The following is an 18,005-nucleotide window of genomic DNA, read 5'->3' as shown; positions in this document are numbered from 1 at the left end:
GCTCTTTTCTCCTCTCCACATCAATGCCTGATTCATCACAAGTTCATGCCTTCTCCAGTATACCATCCTGATTCACCATGGATGAAACTTTTAAAAATTGCAGGGAAGAGCAGGAAAAAACGTGACTGACTCAAGGGAGAAGACTCCTGTGAAAAGCAGTTGATTAAGGAGCTCATTTGTTACTATTTAAGAGTCCCAAGAACTGTCATCCCTGGAGGGGCAGAAGATAAATTCTCACCAACAATCAGAGAACCCAGCTTGCTGAGGAACCTATAGTTTGTGTGTGTGTGTGTTTTGTAGGAAGAAAATGTTCTTTGATTTTCTTTAAGATGGTTACATTCTGATCAGGCATAGCTTTGGAAAGAAGCTGCTTCCTAGTTCCTGCTAAGAAAGAAATATGTTTTCTCCTTCTAAGGAACAGGGAGAATGTGGGCTCTCCAGCCAGTCAGATCTGCATCTTAATTGCAGGGTCAGTAGTTACTGCAGTGTCCACAGCCAGGCACTATGCACTTTCTCCTCTATAAATGGTGCTAATACTACATGATGTCACTGATGAGAGATGGTCCTTGCCTGTGCTGGGCAGTGAGGGTCAGCAGTGACTACTCTGCCCTTGGGGGACCTAATCTGTTCTCTGTGGAGTAGAATAGAAAGTTCATGGGATGAAGAAGCAGCTAATTATCAGGAAGGGAGCACCAGGATCAAGTTTTCACACAACTTGATTCAACAGAGGATGACTGACCAGTTTGTCAGTAAGCAAGTGTTCTTAAGAGGCACAACCTCTGTAGCAATCGATGGGGGGAAAAAAGTCAATTACTTCCTAAATTTGCTCAATAGCTTATCTACTAATAATCTCCAGAAGTTACCTTTCACTTTAACAAATATTTATTAGGCCTCTACTATCGTCTAGGTACTTGACACATTTCAGTAAATATGATTTTGTATGACTTCCCACTGACAAAACACCTTTGGAAAAAGGATGTCTCCCCTCCCCTGATTTGTATTACTGCTAGAACTCCAGACTAGACTAAGATTGGGGCATTGCATGGAAGAAAGTCAGCGTATATCCTCGTGGTCACTGACCATAGCTGGCAGCAGGACACACACCCTACCCAGCAAGTTTTTTGACGAAGGCTGCCAGGGATGTGCTTAAAGATTTCTACAGAATCTGTGGAACTGCAGGCAAAAAAACGTCTGAATTCTAGTTGACAGGAACAATCTTTGACAAACAAGTTTCTAAACTATCTTTGATATTTCATTATCGAAGGGCTACAGAACACTTGATTGACTAAAATTAAAAATGTAAAACACTATAGTGTATGTATACGCCTATAGGCATACAAATGTTGAGCATGTTATTATTATCATCAGATTAGAGAGAGGTGCTGAGGATCCAATGAGTCATATATATCCACAGCTTATCCTGACTTTAATGTGGTAACTGCATGTTATCATATTCTGGTTTAGTCAATAAAATATTTTTCTCTTTTCGAGTATATTTATCCTGGGGTCAGTTACTTTGATAACTTTTTCTAGATAGATAAGAGTAATAATCCAGGAATTCCACAGAAAATTCTACGTTCCCACAGTGTCTGGGTATGGAATAATAACAGGTGTCTAGCTGTTCAGGATTTAACTGAAAAAAGATCGGCTGCATCAATCCCATTGCTTTAGGGTCACACTTCATATATTACCTAAAGAAAAAATGCTATTTTAGATTATTTTTCAATTTAGTAAAAGAGTTAAAAAATGTTCACCCGTGAAGTCTGTTTGCCCTAAACTCTTAACAAGTTAGTAGTCCTAAGAGGAATCATATTCAGGATCCAAGAAACCCAGAGAGAAAAACACACAGTCACACAAACCATTCACCAGTGACAAAGGAGGCAGTAAACTGTTGGAAAACAGTGAAGGCTTGTAATAATGAAAAAAGAACAGTTTTTTTTTTAACCAATCACTTATTTTCTTTTAAAAACACATAACCACATTAACTTTTTGCTTTATACAACCATCAAGAAACTAGAAAACAGTACCACATTGTGCATTAAACCTACTTTCAAGAAGGGAACGCCACACTTCGTAAGAATTCTACCCATGTAAGAAGGAAGAAGGAGACAGTTAACAGCATAGTCACAGATACAACATGAGTCCAAGCAAGCATCAGTTCTTCGACATCACCTTTTCCATTTACCAGAGTGGAGGGAGGAAGAAAGAAAGCAAGGGAGAAGAAGCAGGGGAAGAAGCACCCACAGAGGACTAATCACATTCCATGGTTACTTTCGACAACTATAGCTCAGTTTCATAGAATAGTATCACCTGACCAACACAGTGTGGTGGGGTGGGGTGGGGTGAAGGAAACATGAGTAAGAGGGAGAGGGTTCAAAGACAGGTACATTTTACACCCTATTGCCCTCCTAAATACTCTTCACTGATACAAGCTTCTGTGCTAATCTGGAAAACAGTAAGATATTAATCTTCACAATGTGATAAAGCTTAAGAGTTCTGCTCTTTCTGCAAGTGTGAGTGGCTCACAATTTTATAGTTCAAAAGAATAACAATGTCACAGTTACTCTTTCGGGATTCCCCACAATCTTTCTCACTTCCACCATGCTGGTGTTGCAGCATGGACCATCAGGGAATTGTAGGGAGGGACTTCAGAGATAATGATAAAAGGAGAGTGAGATGAAATCCTTGCTCTTTCTTAGAAGTTCACATCTTTCTGGTAGTTAAGTCTTCCCTCTGTTTTGTGGTGGCACAGAGGAAAGGGCATAGGAAGAACTAAGGTGATATGGTGGACGTTTACTCAAGTAACGGGTCTGAAGGTATATAAGATGAGATGGTGTAATTAGCAGACACACTGAATCCAAGGCCAACAGTTGGTTATTTGATTGTCCTCCTTAGGTTGATGGCATAAAACAAAACAAACAAACAAACTGAAGGTGGTTTTGCTTTAGTAATAAAATAAAGGTCTGCTATAAGGAAGCATACTTTAGATGAAAAGCAGTATAATCATTTGCTTCTCTTCAGGGAAACTCATCTTGTCCCTCTGACTTCCTCTTCTGTAGTAAGTGTGTTCAAAGTGTTAGGCCAATGTGATAACCACTATACTCCATAGTAAGCAAGCAAATACATTCCGGAAGGTTGTTTTTAAAGGGGCAACTCAATATCACAGTTTTGCCAATTCATATTAGAAAGGCATGATGAACCATTCCAATCAGCAGGCTCCTCTCAATTCCCAGGCAAACTTCTCATATCATTTAAATTAAGCTCCGAACTTCTTTGAAGTCTTCATATTTGGTGAGTGGTGTGGCTTAACACTGGGTAATACTGGTTTAAAGCATTTATCAGCACAAATTTCTTACCATCTAATATAATAAACTCTAGACCACATTATGACTGTGCTGACATTGCATAGACTGAAAATATAATGCAGAAAGTTAGCTTTTAAGATTTGCTATCAAGATTGATACCTGAAATGCAGAAACATATGTGTTTAAGCAATTTGTAAAATCTCTTTAACCTTTCCTTGCTTCAGCTAATCATCAAAAGCAAGAAATAAGCCAGATGCATCATAAAAAGGAATGAATTAAGTTCAAAAATTTGATTTCTCTTAACTTTTCCTGAAGTTCTACTAGAACTTTTACTGTCTTAACTTAGTGACATAGATCATATCTATTATTGGCTTTTAAAATTAGATGTGTTAAAAGTTCGGTGATTTTGTAGTTGAGAAAGCCTTAGATTCAGTGTAAGTTTTTTCAATCTGAGAAGCCACCTTAATTTTTAAAATTTCAATATGCTGTACAGCTCCTATTTCTTAATAACTAAAAGATTTCATGCAAACTATTACAGAAAATAATCTGAAATTCATTTACCAAATAAAGTGCAATCACATCAGAGAATCCTAAATATTTGAATAAAATAACACCATGGATAGTTATTTTCTAAATTACTTTCCTTAGACTAAAATTTTTTTTCTAGACATTGCTAATAAAATTGCTTTTGGGCATAAAGAACTATTTCCCGAGTAAAGGAAAGTAGTGGAGAAAGAGGTTAGCAAAACAGGCAGGTGTCTACCAGCAGTATAACCACCCAAAGGATGTGGTCAAGCTCACCTACTTTCCTCACTGCCCGGCTTCTGCTGCCAAGGTCCAACTTCCTCTTGCTCTTCTCTGCTACCTCCACAATTACCTTATTTCTCTTCAACTAAATGTCTGTTAATCAATGCCTGTACACTCAATAGACTATTTTCTCCTATTCTTAACTTGCCTTAGTTAAGAAAGCATAAATTGCTTTCTCTAGTTATCATGAATATACTTTGGTCAAACCATGGTAGAAGGATATCATATACCAACAAGTTACTTCTGGCAAAATCTCAGTTAAAATCTTCAAACTCTCATGTTGGAATACTGGGATGTCACAGATCTGAGGGGCTGGGCTCTGTTTTCCTTCTCTAAGGGTTCACACATGCTACTGCTGGGGTGATTGGCATTCTCCTCCCACAGCACTGCTTCTGTATCTGAAATGAAGCAGCTTTTTTAAGGAGAAAAAGGGCTGATGCTGAAAAAGAAAGTTGCACATAGGTTTCCAACCTCTTTCCAATCTTAAAAATAACTATTATAACCTAATTAATGATGACAATTTGTGATCATTTTAATGTCTCTCTGTATAGTATGAAATCCTTAATTAATCCATTTTAATGGTATAGGCAGCCTTAATTAGAGGTGCACATTTGTGCATGGAAAATAAGCCGCTTTTGTCTTTTACTTTCTCTACACACATCAATGCTTTCCATATTATCACAAAATGAAAAAGAAATTTTATCCTTTTTAAAAAATACTTTTTTCTTTCATTTGGGGGTATTTTAACTGATACCATCAATTGAGTGATTCTAAAATAAAACTAGACTTCCTAAACCTAAAATCAGATGACGTTTTTCCTTTGGTTAGTGCTGCTCCTTTAAAATAACTCTGTGATGTTCATTTCCTAGGAGTTCTATTGAGAGTTTCAGTGTACAAGACGCTCCAGTAAAATTTTAGGTAGGACACAGCATTCACAACTAGAGCATATAAAAGTTAGGTGAGAAAAATGCACATTGCCTTTTCTGGAGGAAAAAATTATATATTCTGTCTTCCAAACTGTTTCCTCTTGATGAGGAAAAGCCTTCTTTTCTCTTTAGAGCTTCAGGAGGAACATAAAGCTGTTGTGTTTAAAAACATGTTTAAGCATCTGTCAAAGTAAGCTGAAAGTTACCTAAGCCTTACCATTCCTGAACAAACTATTCTGATAGGACCAACAGCAGAAAAAGAATATATTCGAACAATGCATTATCTACGAAAAAGTAATACTGATCAGGGTCAAGAATCGTAATAGTTGAAAAAAGACCAAACTGGTCATAGGATACACTAAAGTAAAAACACTGGGGAATTAAAATACCAGAAGTCAACTGTAAGATTTTAAGTGTGTCATTATATAGGTTTACTAACAGAGAATGAAGTTGACAAGTCAAATTGCTCTGGATACACATTAGTACCATCAGTTTTATTTGTACAAGAAATGACTGGTCCACTGGACTTTTCTATATAACTCAGTAATAATGACTGCTCCTTCTGGACAGACCAGTGATATTTCCCCCATAGTTTTAATGTACAAAACCAGAGTAGTTAGAAAAAAAATCCCAAGTATAAATAATGCAACCTTTAATCTATTAAGGGTCACTAAATTGTTACCACTGATTATTAGAAATTATCCATTTTATTTAAACAAACAAAAAAAAATTAAATTTCTTTTCTTCAGTTTTGGGCCAAGGAATATGCTTGGCAAAACAAAAAAAGCTGTAAAGGCCACAGAGCTTAGTGATTTTTCAGGGGAAAAAAGTCTCAATTCAGGAAGGGACCAAATTTTGGAAGCTTGACAGAATAAAGACGAAAAAAACTCCTTTAAAAAGAAAATGTTAGTTAATTGGTAGAATTCTGATAGTAATAGGAATTTTAATTAATCTCCTGGAATTATGACAGGGATGAGTGAAGACTTGTGATGCATGGAATAAGAGCTAATAACAAAAGGATATACTAAGGGGCAGTAACCATATGCTTTTATTACTAAGTAAATGATAATGCTAAATTTAATGCCAATCACATTCAAGGGAGAAAAATCCTTTAGGGTTTTTGGGCTTATCTGATGACTTGGGAAATAGGAAAGAAATTAGACAAAAGTGAAAATGAGCATTGTGTACAGACCATTATAGTCTGAAATTTCTAAGAAATACGCTTTTTGTGTATAACCAAGTTTAGGCCCCCCCGATTTTGGCAGTTTTTCTGTCACAGGAGGGCATGAAATCTAATGTTCATCCTTTAAAACTGCTGGGAGACATGGCTGCCAATCTGTTTCATCACTGTCAAGTGAGAGAGGAAGGGCAACTTGTTCTATGCTCTCAAAAGCATGGTTTCCCCAAGACAGACTTTTAATTTGATCGACTTCTGGCTAAAGTAAGTGGGCCCAGAAGAAAGACTATCCAGTGAGGGTGTAGAGAGTCTATGAAATAGCTGTGCCTTCTAATCCCAAGTTGGTAAAGGCTGTACTTCAATTACCCTACATGTTGAAGCTTAATAAGGCGTAACTTCAGTTACGGCTGGAATATGGGCAAATGTATTCCACATCTGTTCCTTAAAAAAATGTATCAGGCCTCTTCAGTAAATTTCAACTGGTTGTGTGGGCATGTTGTGAAGGCTTTGTTGCAGGAGACACGCTCAGGATTCTGAAGCAGCAGCAACTCAAAACATCAGTAATAAAACTTTGGCTTAAAATTAAAAAGAAAGGAAGGAAAAGTCAAACAGGTGCAAGTCGTCTCATGAAAGAGGTATTGTGGACTAAACCCTCAAATGCTGTTCAACATTAGTTTCCCCTGTCTTCACTGTTACCACCTTCATTGTACAGGAGTTATATCATTCTTTTATGGTTAAGTTTCATAAATAATGAGAAAACCATATGTAACAAATACATCATATTTCCCACCCACCCAGCAACCCTCCCCAAAATAAGAAAAGTTACATCAAATTAAAAAGTAGCTTCGTGAATGAAGGTACTGCTCTAAGTTGCACTTTCCCTGCAAGTGCGGCCAGTGCTTTTGCGCTGGGTATGAAGGAAAGGAAAAAATTCTCCACATAAACTGACAAAAAATTTAAAAATCAATGTCCGGTTTCAACCAGTCAAAACCGGGCCAAGCGGAAGCCGAGGTATCTCGGTACCGTCCCATCAGAGGTCCTTGCAATGCCTGTTCTTCATCCTGGTAGGTATCTGTGTCCTTGTGATTGTAAACAATCCAGAAGATACTGTGTTTTTGTTCCTTAAAATGTCCTCTGATTGGCAAAATGAAGTAAATATTTGTTTTAAAAATAGAAAATGAAAATTAAACGAGAAGAAAAGAAAAGAAACACAGTGAGCTTGTTTGGAGTCCATAGGATCCGATCTGGAAGAGCTCGGAAAACGTGTTATATGTCTTCTCCTGTTTTCGGCTGGAAAGGTACTAGAGGTTGCGTTGGTCGAGGAAAGAATTGTAGAGTAGGAAAACCAAGGATGTTAATCTAGACTTCAGAGGATTCAAGTGTTAGCTTCATCATCTGTGTCTTCTATCAATACCTTAGTGTCACGAGCCTTGGATCTAGTGGTAATGAACGGAAAAAAAAAAAATACTTAGTCCATTACTAAAATACAAACACATCCAAAGTATTAGGTACATTTTCAATCTTACTACCGTTAAAAATACATAATAACCAGTCATGGACACTATGTACTACACCAGATAGACTGCTCCTAGAGCTTTGTATTCAATTTCAGATATTACTGGAAAAACACTAAGAAACTAGGTTGTAACCAGAGGAAGGAAGCAACAATGGTAGGTCATGTGTAATGTGCAATGGAGGGGTTTGGATTTTATGATGTATTTTTTTAACCTCTCCAAGATACCAATTTTCATCTCTGTAAAGCAGGAATAATGATACCTTTTTACATAATACTGCTTTCACTTCATGGAGACAGTATGAATATCAAGTGAGAGAACAGATATAAAAAGCATCAAAACGAAGAATTAAGATGAGGATGACAGAAAAATCATTTGAGGAACACATGAAAAACTAGGAGAGTTGGCCAGCAGATTACGACTAAAGGAGAGACATGACAGTTGTCTTCAAACAGTTGATGAAGTATACACAGAAGAGGGGATTCCCTGGTGGCTCAGACGGTAAAGAATCTGCCTGCAATGCGGGAGACCTGGGTTCAATCCCTGGGTTGGGAAGATCCACTGGAAGAGGGCATGGCAACTCACTCTAGTATTCTTGCTTGGAGAATCCCCATGAACAGAGGAGCCTGGTGGGCTACAGTCTATGCGGTCACAAAGAGTCGGACATGACTGAGTGACTATGCACAGCACATATAAGAGAGAATACTAAGTCATGTTAGAAAGCCCAACCAGGATCAACTGGTTGAAGTTATACTGAAGCATATTTCAACAAAAGCTATCTACCACAGTAACTAGCCAACAATAAAACCAGGTGCCTTGTATGGTTATAAACTTCACTGTCACTGATGACTGTCAATCAAAATAAGATAATCAACTATTCAGGATTCCATAAAAGAGATTCTTGCACAGGATGAAAAATGGAGTATTAGATAACATCAAAATATTCTGCAACTCATGAGCTCCATGAGGTAAAGTAGGTATTATTATTACTCGATAGAGGTAGAAATAGACATTAAAAATGTTAAGGCTGTGTTAAATGGTTGCAAGAGTCTCAAAGTTAGCATTCAGTCTCAGATCTTATTTTAGATTCGCTGCTCTCTTCCTTTGCACAAAAGCTGCTCCATTGTTCTAAATGTCTTCCCCTGGAGGCAATCTAATAAACTGGTGTTTTTCCACTGAACATCTGAAGCTGAACATAAAGATCTACTGCTTCCTTGTTTTTGAAGCAGAAAGAGTGTATGTCTGGATTGCCCTCTGCTGGTGACTGGCGAGGATTCAACTTTGGAATTTAGGAGCTCAGTGGGATGACCATCCATTGCACTGTCTTCCAGTCCTTTGTGGACCTCACCTTGCTAACTCTACCAGCCTCCACATCCCCTCCTCTTGCTTCTTCAAACTCTGCTTCCTGCTCTATGTAACAGCATCCTGCTTTGTTTTGACGTTCTTCCTACTGACCTCCCTGACCATTCCTTTCCTACCCCTTTTGTTTGTTCTTTTTTTTTTCTCTTGCTTGTGCTTGTTCTCCAAGACAGTTCCTTGCTCTGCTTTTCTCTACAATCTCTTCTTCAGAGAACTTACAAATTCTATCTGAAGCTCAGGCAATTTCTCCTCTGCTCCCTGTGGGTTATTACCATCTCTAATTTTTTTTTTTAAACTTCCTTTAAAATGTTTCCTTGTTTTCCTTTTTGGCCTACTTTAAGCGCCCTAGTCCAAGTCTTTAACATTCCATACTTAAGAATACTGCAATGGTCTTTCAGTTGATCCGGCCTTCAGTTTTCCCTTTCCCAATATATGTTGCACAGTGCCACTGAAAGTTATGAATGTATTACTTTCATAACATTCTATGAAAAAATTCTCTGACTTCCTCCTGCCTACAAGATAAAGCTTTCAGCCTTTTACAATCATACTTCATTCAGCTAAATTTTGTTACTATTTGTTACAAGCTCTAGTCACATGGCTTTTCTTTCCATTCCTCATTTCCACCTTTATGTCTTTACTATGCCTCTAGCTTATCCAAACACTCCCTTATCCTTCAGAAAACTGCCCTGTCCCCTCTTTTATTCCAATCCTTTGTGATATCTACTGTCTCTAAATTTCAAATGTGGCCACATAAACCCTACACTTAGAGGGTACAGCTATCCTCCAAACAACTTTTAGGAATATACAAAGTCAATGACCGATAAAAATATTGCTGTAGGTATTTACTAAGAAAGTAAAAATAATAATAGTTTATACTTATTGAGCTCTTTCTGTGAGGAAACTGGTGTAAATTCCAAGTCATAACAAACAAACTACCTAGCCACCCTCTGAGCAGGGACCATACTAATCCCAATTTCGAGATGAGCAATAATATAGAGAAACTAAGTGATTTGGCCAAGATGACACAGATGTCAAGTGGCAGAACCAGGGTTCTTAAAATTTACAACTTGAAAATGATTTTTATACAAGATATACTTAAGAGTCAAATAAAATATTCTCCAATAAGTTTTTCCCAGTGTACTTTTAATGCCAAATCAGTAGGTATTAATTAATACATTAATTAACATACTAATAATATTTTACACTATGTGTCCATTAAGACATTCTATACATAGGTTGTGAAAAATGGCTTAACACCAGCAATTTCATCAGGTTCAACATGACTGTTTCTTAACTTAAATGTTGTTGTTTAGTCGCTAAATCAGGTCCAGACTCTTTTGTGACCCCATGGACTGTAGCTTGCCAGGCTCCTCTGTCCATCGGATTTCTCAAGGCAACAATACTATTTTCTTCTCCAAACTTAAACCTGAAGGGAATTCATCTCACAGAAGTGGCAGCCATACGTACTGAGAAGCGAGGCGAGGCCGGCGCAGGGATATGCTCTGGCTGTACTTCCACGGCCGATTCTTCTGGCGGTTCCGTACCCCATCTTCCTGGTCCATCATCTGCTCTAGGAGCGTCTGATCATCGGCATTCAGAGGGGCCACAGAGATGTCCCGCACAGCACGGAATTCACCACAGTTATTCAGATGTTCGTTCTCCAGGCGGAAGAAGTTCCACACAAATCGCCTTAGCAAAACGGGGTAGGAGTGGGTGAGTTACTTATAAAAGGCGAATATACTGCTGCTATCACCTGTAGACCTCCAAGTACATCAACTTTCCACTCATGGAAATAAACACACACACACAAAAGAATTAAGGACTAGAATATTAAAACAGAAAAAGGTGGTGTGTGTGTTGAGGGGAAGGGGACAAAAATGGAATAGGCAAAGGAAAGGGACTCATGGAACACAGGTTCAGAGTGCTCATTCTTTCACTTTATTGAACAAATATTTATTGAATACCTACAGTATGACAGGAAAAGCCACAGTATGACAGAGACAAAGCCTATGCCTGTATAATTTCTAATAACAGAGACAGATATTAAGCAAATAAACAATTAGTTAACAGTATGTGCTCTGAAGAAAATAAAGCAGGGCAAGGGTACAGAACATGCTTCTTTGAGGAGATGATATCTAGCAATCTGAGTGATGTAAGGAAGCAAGTCAGGTAAAATTCTAAAGAAAAGGGTCCAAGGCAGAGGAAACAGCAAGTACAAAAGGTCCCACACTGGAGAGGACTTTGGTGTGTTAAAACAACAGCAATGTCAGTGGGGCTGGAATGGAACAGGAAGGTAAAAAGGGCAGGAGATGAAAATGGAGAGGTAGAAAAGGGCCTGATCCACAGGCTTAAAATCTACAGTATAGAGTTTAGACTTACAGTGTGTCAGAAAACAAGGAGTTCTGAGCTGGAGAATAATGTGATTTAAGATCAATCTGCTGCACTGTGAAGAGATCAAAGACAGCTAAAGGGAGATCAATTAGAGATGACAGAGACTTAGATTCAGGTGGGGATAACAGAGGTGATGAGAAGCAGACTGATAGGATTTATTTATGAAGATGAGGCTTATTGGACATGGGATGTGGGTGGTCTCAGGTTTTTGTTTTCAGTGAATGGTGAGACCATTTACTAGAGATCTGAGTTATTTCTATTGCCATTAGGTACCCAAGAGGAAAATTCAGTAGCTAGATGGATATGAGTTTGCAGTTCAAGGGAGAGACTAGGACTATAGACAGCATAAGAACAGAATTTCAAGTCATGGGCTTAGGAATAAGTGGAGGAGAAGAGTAAAGAGGATCAAACCCTAGAGCACACCAACATTTACAATTTGGGAAGAGGAAAAAGAACCAGTAAACAAATCGAGATGGAACAGACCGTGAGACAGAAGAGAGTAGTTTCTGAGAAATCAAATGAAAAGCTTTGCTGAGAGGTAAAGTCAGATAAAAGAACCACTGGATTTAGATAGAGGATAAAGAGGCAATATGATCTAAGAGCACAGATTCTGGGAGACTGTCTAGATTCAGATTAGGGATCTGCTACTTACTAAGTGTAACAGCCTTGGATGATTTACTTAACTTATGCTTCATCAGTAAATGAGATAGTAACAGTACTTACCTGACAAGATTGTTGTAAGGATTCACTAAGTTAGTACATGTAAAGTGCTTGGAACAGTGCCAGGTATGTACAGGATAACACATTAGTGTTTGCTGCTGTTATTAATTTTTAACAAAAGCAATTTAGTTTGAGTACTGGGGAAAAGGACGAGATGAATTAAAGGGAGAATGGGGAAGGAGTCAGAGAGCAGAGATAGCAAGTAAAGTTATCTCTTGAAGAGTTTTGCTGTAAAAGAGAGCACAAAAATGGGTAGTAGTTGCAGAAGAAAAAAGATTCAAAGGATATTTTTTGCTTCTGCTTTAAATGGGTGATATAACATCTGATTCTATTAACCAAATAATTTTTTAAAAAGAAAAAATCAAGAATAAAAAAGTAATTGAGCTACCTCTTTTTTTTTTTTTTTACTAGAAAAAAAATTAAAGCAGCATACATGAAAGAGAAAAAAGAGAATGGGGGGAGGTGGTGGTGATGGAGAATTTCAATGACATTTCTATTCAGAATTATTTTAAAATTTCCATTGTAATTTCAACTTCAACCCATGGATTATTTATATATATGCTGCTAAATTTCTAAATGTTTGTGAATTTTCAGGTATCTTTTTGTGATTTTATTCTAACACTTGTTAAGACTTCCTTTATACAGCCCAACACATGGTTAATTTTGGTAAATGTTACATGTGCATTTAAAAGCATTTGTATTTAGTAGCTAGGTTGTACGCAATGCTCTACATAGGTCATTTAGGTAAAGTTGGTTAATTGATCACTTGTTTTCTTAAAATTTTATTTATTTTTGTCTGTGCTGGGTCTTCATGTCTGTGTGGGCTTTTCTCTAGTTGTGGTGAGCAGGGGCTACTCTCTAGTTTCGGCGTGCAGACTTCTTGTTGCTGTGGCTTTTCCTGTTGCAGAGCACGGGCTCTAAGGTTCAGAGGCTTCAGTAATTGTGGCATGTGGGCTCAGTAGTTGTGGTCTTCAGGCTCTAGAGCACAGGCTCAATAGTTGTAGGGCACAGGTTTAATTGCTTCGTGGCATATGGCATCTCCCTGGATCAGGGATCGAACTCGTGTCTCCTGCTGCTGCTAAGTCACTTCAATCGTGTCCGACTCTGTGCGACCTCATAGACGGCAGCCCACCAGGCTCTCCCGTCCCTGGGATTTTCCAGGCAAGAACACTGGAGTAGGTTGCCATTTCCGTCTCCAAAGCATCAAAGTGAAAAGTGAAAGTGAAGACGCTCAGTCGTGTCTGACTCTTAGCAACCCCATGGATTGCAGCCCACCAGGCTCCTCCGTCCATGGGATTTTCCAGGCAAGAGTACTGGAGTGGGGTGCCATTGCCTTCTCCCCTGCATTGGCAGGTGGAGTCTATACCAACTGAGGCACCAGGGAAGTTGTTACTTGATTACTTGTTTACACTGAGAAAAGTATGCTAACATTTTCCTCTAAAATTATAAATTTATCTACTTTTACTTTCTAGCAATGTCAACTTTCATTTTACTATTTTCAAGCTATGTATTAGGTGCATACAAATTTGAATTGGCTATCACAGATGAATCTCAAAGTCTTTTGGTTTGGCAAATTTCTTAAGTGCAAAATCAGCTTTAGTGTTCTGCTTATCATGGGGTACCTACCTTCACTTAAGAGTTTGGGCTATCATGTCAGATCACTGATGCTTTTAGGAAGATTAAAAAAACATTTTATCTGGCATTTTTATTGTTTCCACTGAGAAGGTGGGCTAAATAACCCAGGTTGCTAAATTGCAAAATATGATTCTCAAAAGATTTTCATTCTAATCTCTGTTCTAAGACTTTTTACCTCCCTGTTTCTACTCACAACCTTTCCATTGGAGCTCAATTATTTTTTTTAATTTAAAAACTTATTAAGTGTAACACACGCTCAGAGAAGTGAACAAGTATGAAGGACACAGCATAATGAATTTTAGCAAATTGAACCCCCATTGTGTAATCAGCACACATTTCAAGAAACAGAACATTATTGCACCTTACTCCCCACTCAGGAGAAGGCAATGGCACCCCACTCCAGTACTCTTGCCTGGAAAATCCCATGGACAGAGGAGCCTGATAGGCTGCAGTCCATGGGGTCTCGAAGAGTCCGACACGACTGAGCAACTTCACTTTCACTTTTTACTTTCCTGCATTGGGGAAGGAAATGGCAACCCACTCCAGTGTTCTTGCCTGGAGAATCCCAGGGACAGGGGAGCCTGGTGGGCTGCCGTCTATGGGGTCACACAGAGTCGGACACAACTGAAGCGATTTAGCACTCCCCACTCAAGGAGGTTCTCTTGGTGCCACTTCCACTCACTGTCCCACAAGGGCAAATACTATTTTGACTTCTAATACCATAGATAAATTTAGCCTGCTTTTGAACTTCATAAATTTGAACTCATACAGGGACATACTCTTTTGTGGCTAACTTCTTTTGCTCAATACTTTGCCTTGTGAGATTCATTCATGTTTTTGTATTTAGTCTTTTGCTCATTACTGAATAGATTTGCATGTGTGTAAATATCACAATTTATCTATCTGCTCTAGTATTGCTAAGCCCTTGTGTAGTCTCCACTTTGGTCTGCTGCAAATACTATTATTGTGAACATTCTTGTATGTGGATCTTGGTGGCCTTAAGTCAGTATTTCTGTTTGCTATATACACAAGAGTTCATGCACAGCTTTGGTAGATAATGACAAAGAGTTTTCCAGAGTGGCTATTATACTGGTTTCCTCCTACTTGCAGTGTTTGTAAATTCCAATTGTTCTATATCCTTATCAATACTTGGTGTGTCTGTAGTTTTCATTTTAGCATTTACAGGTGAGCAGCTGTATCTCAAAAGTAGGTTTAAGTTGCATTTCCCTGGTGACTAATCATGTAAAGAACATTTCCATATGTTCATAAGTCATTTGGATATTCAAATGGAGTCCAATTCTTAAAAAAAGCTTCTAAAAAAGTCATCATCAGCATAACTTTGTAAGAATTAATCTCTTAGTCCTTCAGTCAGAATTTTCCAACACTGAGGCAGATGAGAAGTCTGAGAAAAGTTGGAAATTTTAAGCTTTTCAGGTATAAGTTTTTAATAAAATCTAATTTATAAGTACTGAGTAACATTTTAGGTAAAAATAAAAATATCTGATAAACTTTACAGTAGTCTGCTTACCGGAAAACCTCAAGGGGAGCAAAGACAGTAGCAATGATGTCCCCAGAATGAGGCAACGAAGTCATGGAGGTAATTGAGATCTGGATAGTCCAAGCAAAGCGCAGGATCACATCCTCTATGATGGCACTGTAATAGTAGGCCTGAGGGATAATAAGCAATGTGTTTCTTACAAATAAGCATACCTAGCACAGTAAACAAGAGTCACATATCATACTGACAGGCGTGAGTAAAAGAAATAAAGAGTTCCATATTTTAAAAGACTTCACCAATTTAGTTTTTTTTCATATATAGGACAATATTCAAAATGAAGTTTTACTGAATTTCAGTGATCCTTTAACAAACATATTAATACTTCATTCCCATACTGTATACTAGGCTCTCTTCTAGACCCCAGAAATACAAACCAGATGAGATTCTCGAGCTGACTGAGATGACATTCTAAAATGTATGTGATATACCAATGGCTCAATAGTTCAAATTAGAAAATATGAGATTTACTAACTCTGTTATTTGCACTTTTATTCTCCAATTGCCTTACCCTACATTTGAAAAAAGTTTTTCCTTCTTTTTTGATGTCAGAAAATAACACGAAGCTTGGATTTCACTAACAATTAAATTTAAGGGATGTCCCATTTCCACATGGGGAAGACAAGCACTCAACTAATTCTTTCAGTTTTAGCTACACAGTCTTAAGCACACAAACTGCCAACTGACTGGAACTATAATTCACGGATTTTCTATTCATCTCAAGATATCCAGCTCTTTAAAATATGTATTTAAAGGCTACAACATCTTATGGGAACTAGAACTGCTATGTATTAAATCATAGCATTTATATTATTAAAAGAATGTCAGCAAAGGAACATCAGTCATGTTAGAAGGCTACTAAACAAAAGAAACAGCAGTCCTCTTCTTGTCCTATTCTTTAGAGGCAAACATCTTCAAATTCTGAGCATTATCTTCCACATTTCTAAATAATGTGTGTATATTGCTATATCTTGATTAATCAATTTTAGACATTATTCATTGCTTACTATGATTAATTTTATGAAGATTTTTAAAAACACATTAACTATCTCTCTGTCCCTTCCCCCAGCCATTCAATACATCAATAATGTAATTTTTGGATAAATCCACATGCAGTGAAATCATTATTAGGTGTTTTGATGAAAAGCTGCAATTTTGTATGTCTTTAAGAGCCAATCAAGCCGATCCACAGTTGACTGATGTGGGAGCTGATGTTACCAAAAATTAAAAGTCTTTTGGGAGGAATACACTTAACTTGAGGTCAAGAGATATAGAAAAGTTAAGTTTTAATATGGAGATAACATAAATGCTTTCTGGACCTGGGTATGGTGCTCAACAGTATGCACTGTTAATGCCAAGGAACTTAGTTTAAGGTTCATATAGCTGTGTTCTTAATTTTTAAATGAACACCCACTGAACTGCACATATAGCTTCTTCCCTTTTTTAGCACAACAAATTTAACTCCAGTATTTGCCCTTTTAAAGCTGAGAGGGGTATGGTGATCTTCTAGGACATTTTTCTTATATATTTGTAAAGCCTAATGTACAAAAGCATACTATGACCCTAAAAATGGGTCATAAAAATATGTAATAACAAAGCAAGTGGAAGATTCTATTAACTAATTTTATTACATAGAAATAAAAAAGTACTTAAAGGATGAACAGGTTAACATTTATGTAAAGATATAAATAGTTCATCAAAGCAATCATCATAATAAGATAGAAATGCATTACATCTCTCAGTAAGGCAAGAACAGTACAAGGAGCAAAGCCACATGCATTTGGTGAACAAAAGGCCATCTTTTCTTGAACACATGTCTGCTATCTGACTTGTGCTTAATATTACTTTTTTAAATTTTCTTTTCAAATGAGACTTAAAAATCACTGTCAATGAATATCTCCTTTTCTGCCTTCATTTGTTTATATGAAGTTACCCTAACATATCATTCATCATATTCAGTCTATCATTTATTTTCAATCCTCACACTTGAAAACAGCCTTCCCTAAGCACCAGTTACATATTACACAGTCACACACTTTTCAAAGTTCAGTTCTGAAGTACTGATGACATTTTGACATAGTATAAAATATCAGTGGCCCAATTTATACTCTCCTCTGCATACAGAATTTTAGGATTGGGAAAGGATCAAGAGATAATCTAGTGTAACATCCTACCTTACAGAATACACTGCAGTCTGGTTGTCTAAAGTTATGTAGCTCATTAGTGAGAGAGCTGGGGTTAGAATTCACTTATAAGGATTCCCAATTCATTGTTTAGTTTCTTTCAATATCTGAGTAAAGATACTTTTGGTCTATTGACTTTTTAATTCAGTCCTTCTCATCCTTTCATTCATAATTTAGATAAGGTGCTCAAATGATTCTCAAGTAATTATCCATGTATTTTTGGATCAAATCGAAACTTTAAGAAAACTGATTGAAACAAATGACAGGAAAAGCCTTCTTGATGTACCCAGCAAAGTCAGGCACACCTCTTTCCTTTGTGCTTTCACAGCACTGCTCATTCAGTCAAGTATTTATTTATTTATTCATTCATTCATTCCACAAACATTGTCTACTGTATGCCTGGGACTATGCTGGATAGTAAGGGATACAGATA

At 37.4% G+C, this 18,005-nt stretch overlaps 1 protein-coding gene across 2 annotated transcripts in view; it reads right to left on the bottom strand.

Moving 5' to 3' along the window:
- Positions 1–1,889: 1,889 nt before the first annotated feature.
- Positions 1,890–18,005, bottom strand: part of XPR1 (xenotropic and polytropic retrovirus receptor 1) — a 180,523-nt gene continuing 164,407 nt past the window's right edge. For both annotated transcript variants that reach the window (XM_010850174.1, XM_010850173.1), the window contains 3 exons: positions 15,363–15,502; positions 10,556–10,777; positions 1,890–7,651 (listed from right to left, as the gene is read on the bottom strand). In XM_010850174.1, coding sequence (XP_010848476.1) covers positions 7,591–7,651; positions 10,556–10,777; positions 15,363–15,502 — 423 coding nt within the window. In that variant the 3' untranslated portion in view covers positions 1,890–7,590. The remainder of the gene's footprint in view (positions 7,652–10,555; positions 10,778–15,362; positions 15,503–18,005) is intronic.

This window comes from Bison bison, unplaced genomic scaffold, assembly GCF_000754665.1.
Source record: "Bison bison bison isolate TAMUID 2011002044 unplaced genomic scaffold, Bison_UMD1.0 scf7180017864289, whole genome shotgun sequence".
Lineage (NCBI taxonomy): Eukaryota > Metazoa > Chordata > Mammalia > Artiodactyla > Bovidae > Bison > Bison bison.
Note: the sequence above shows the minus strand (reverse complement) of the source record. Positions and strands in the feature narration are given on the sequence as shown.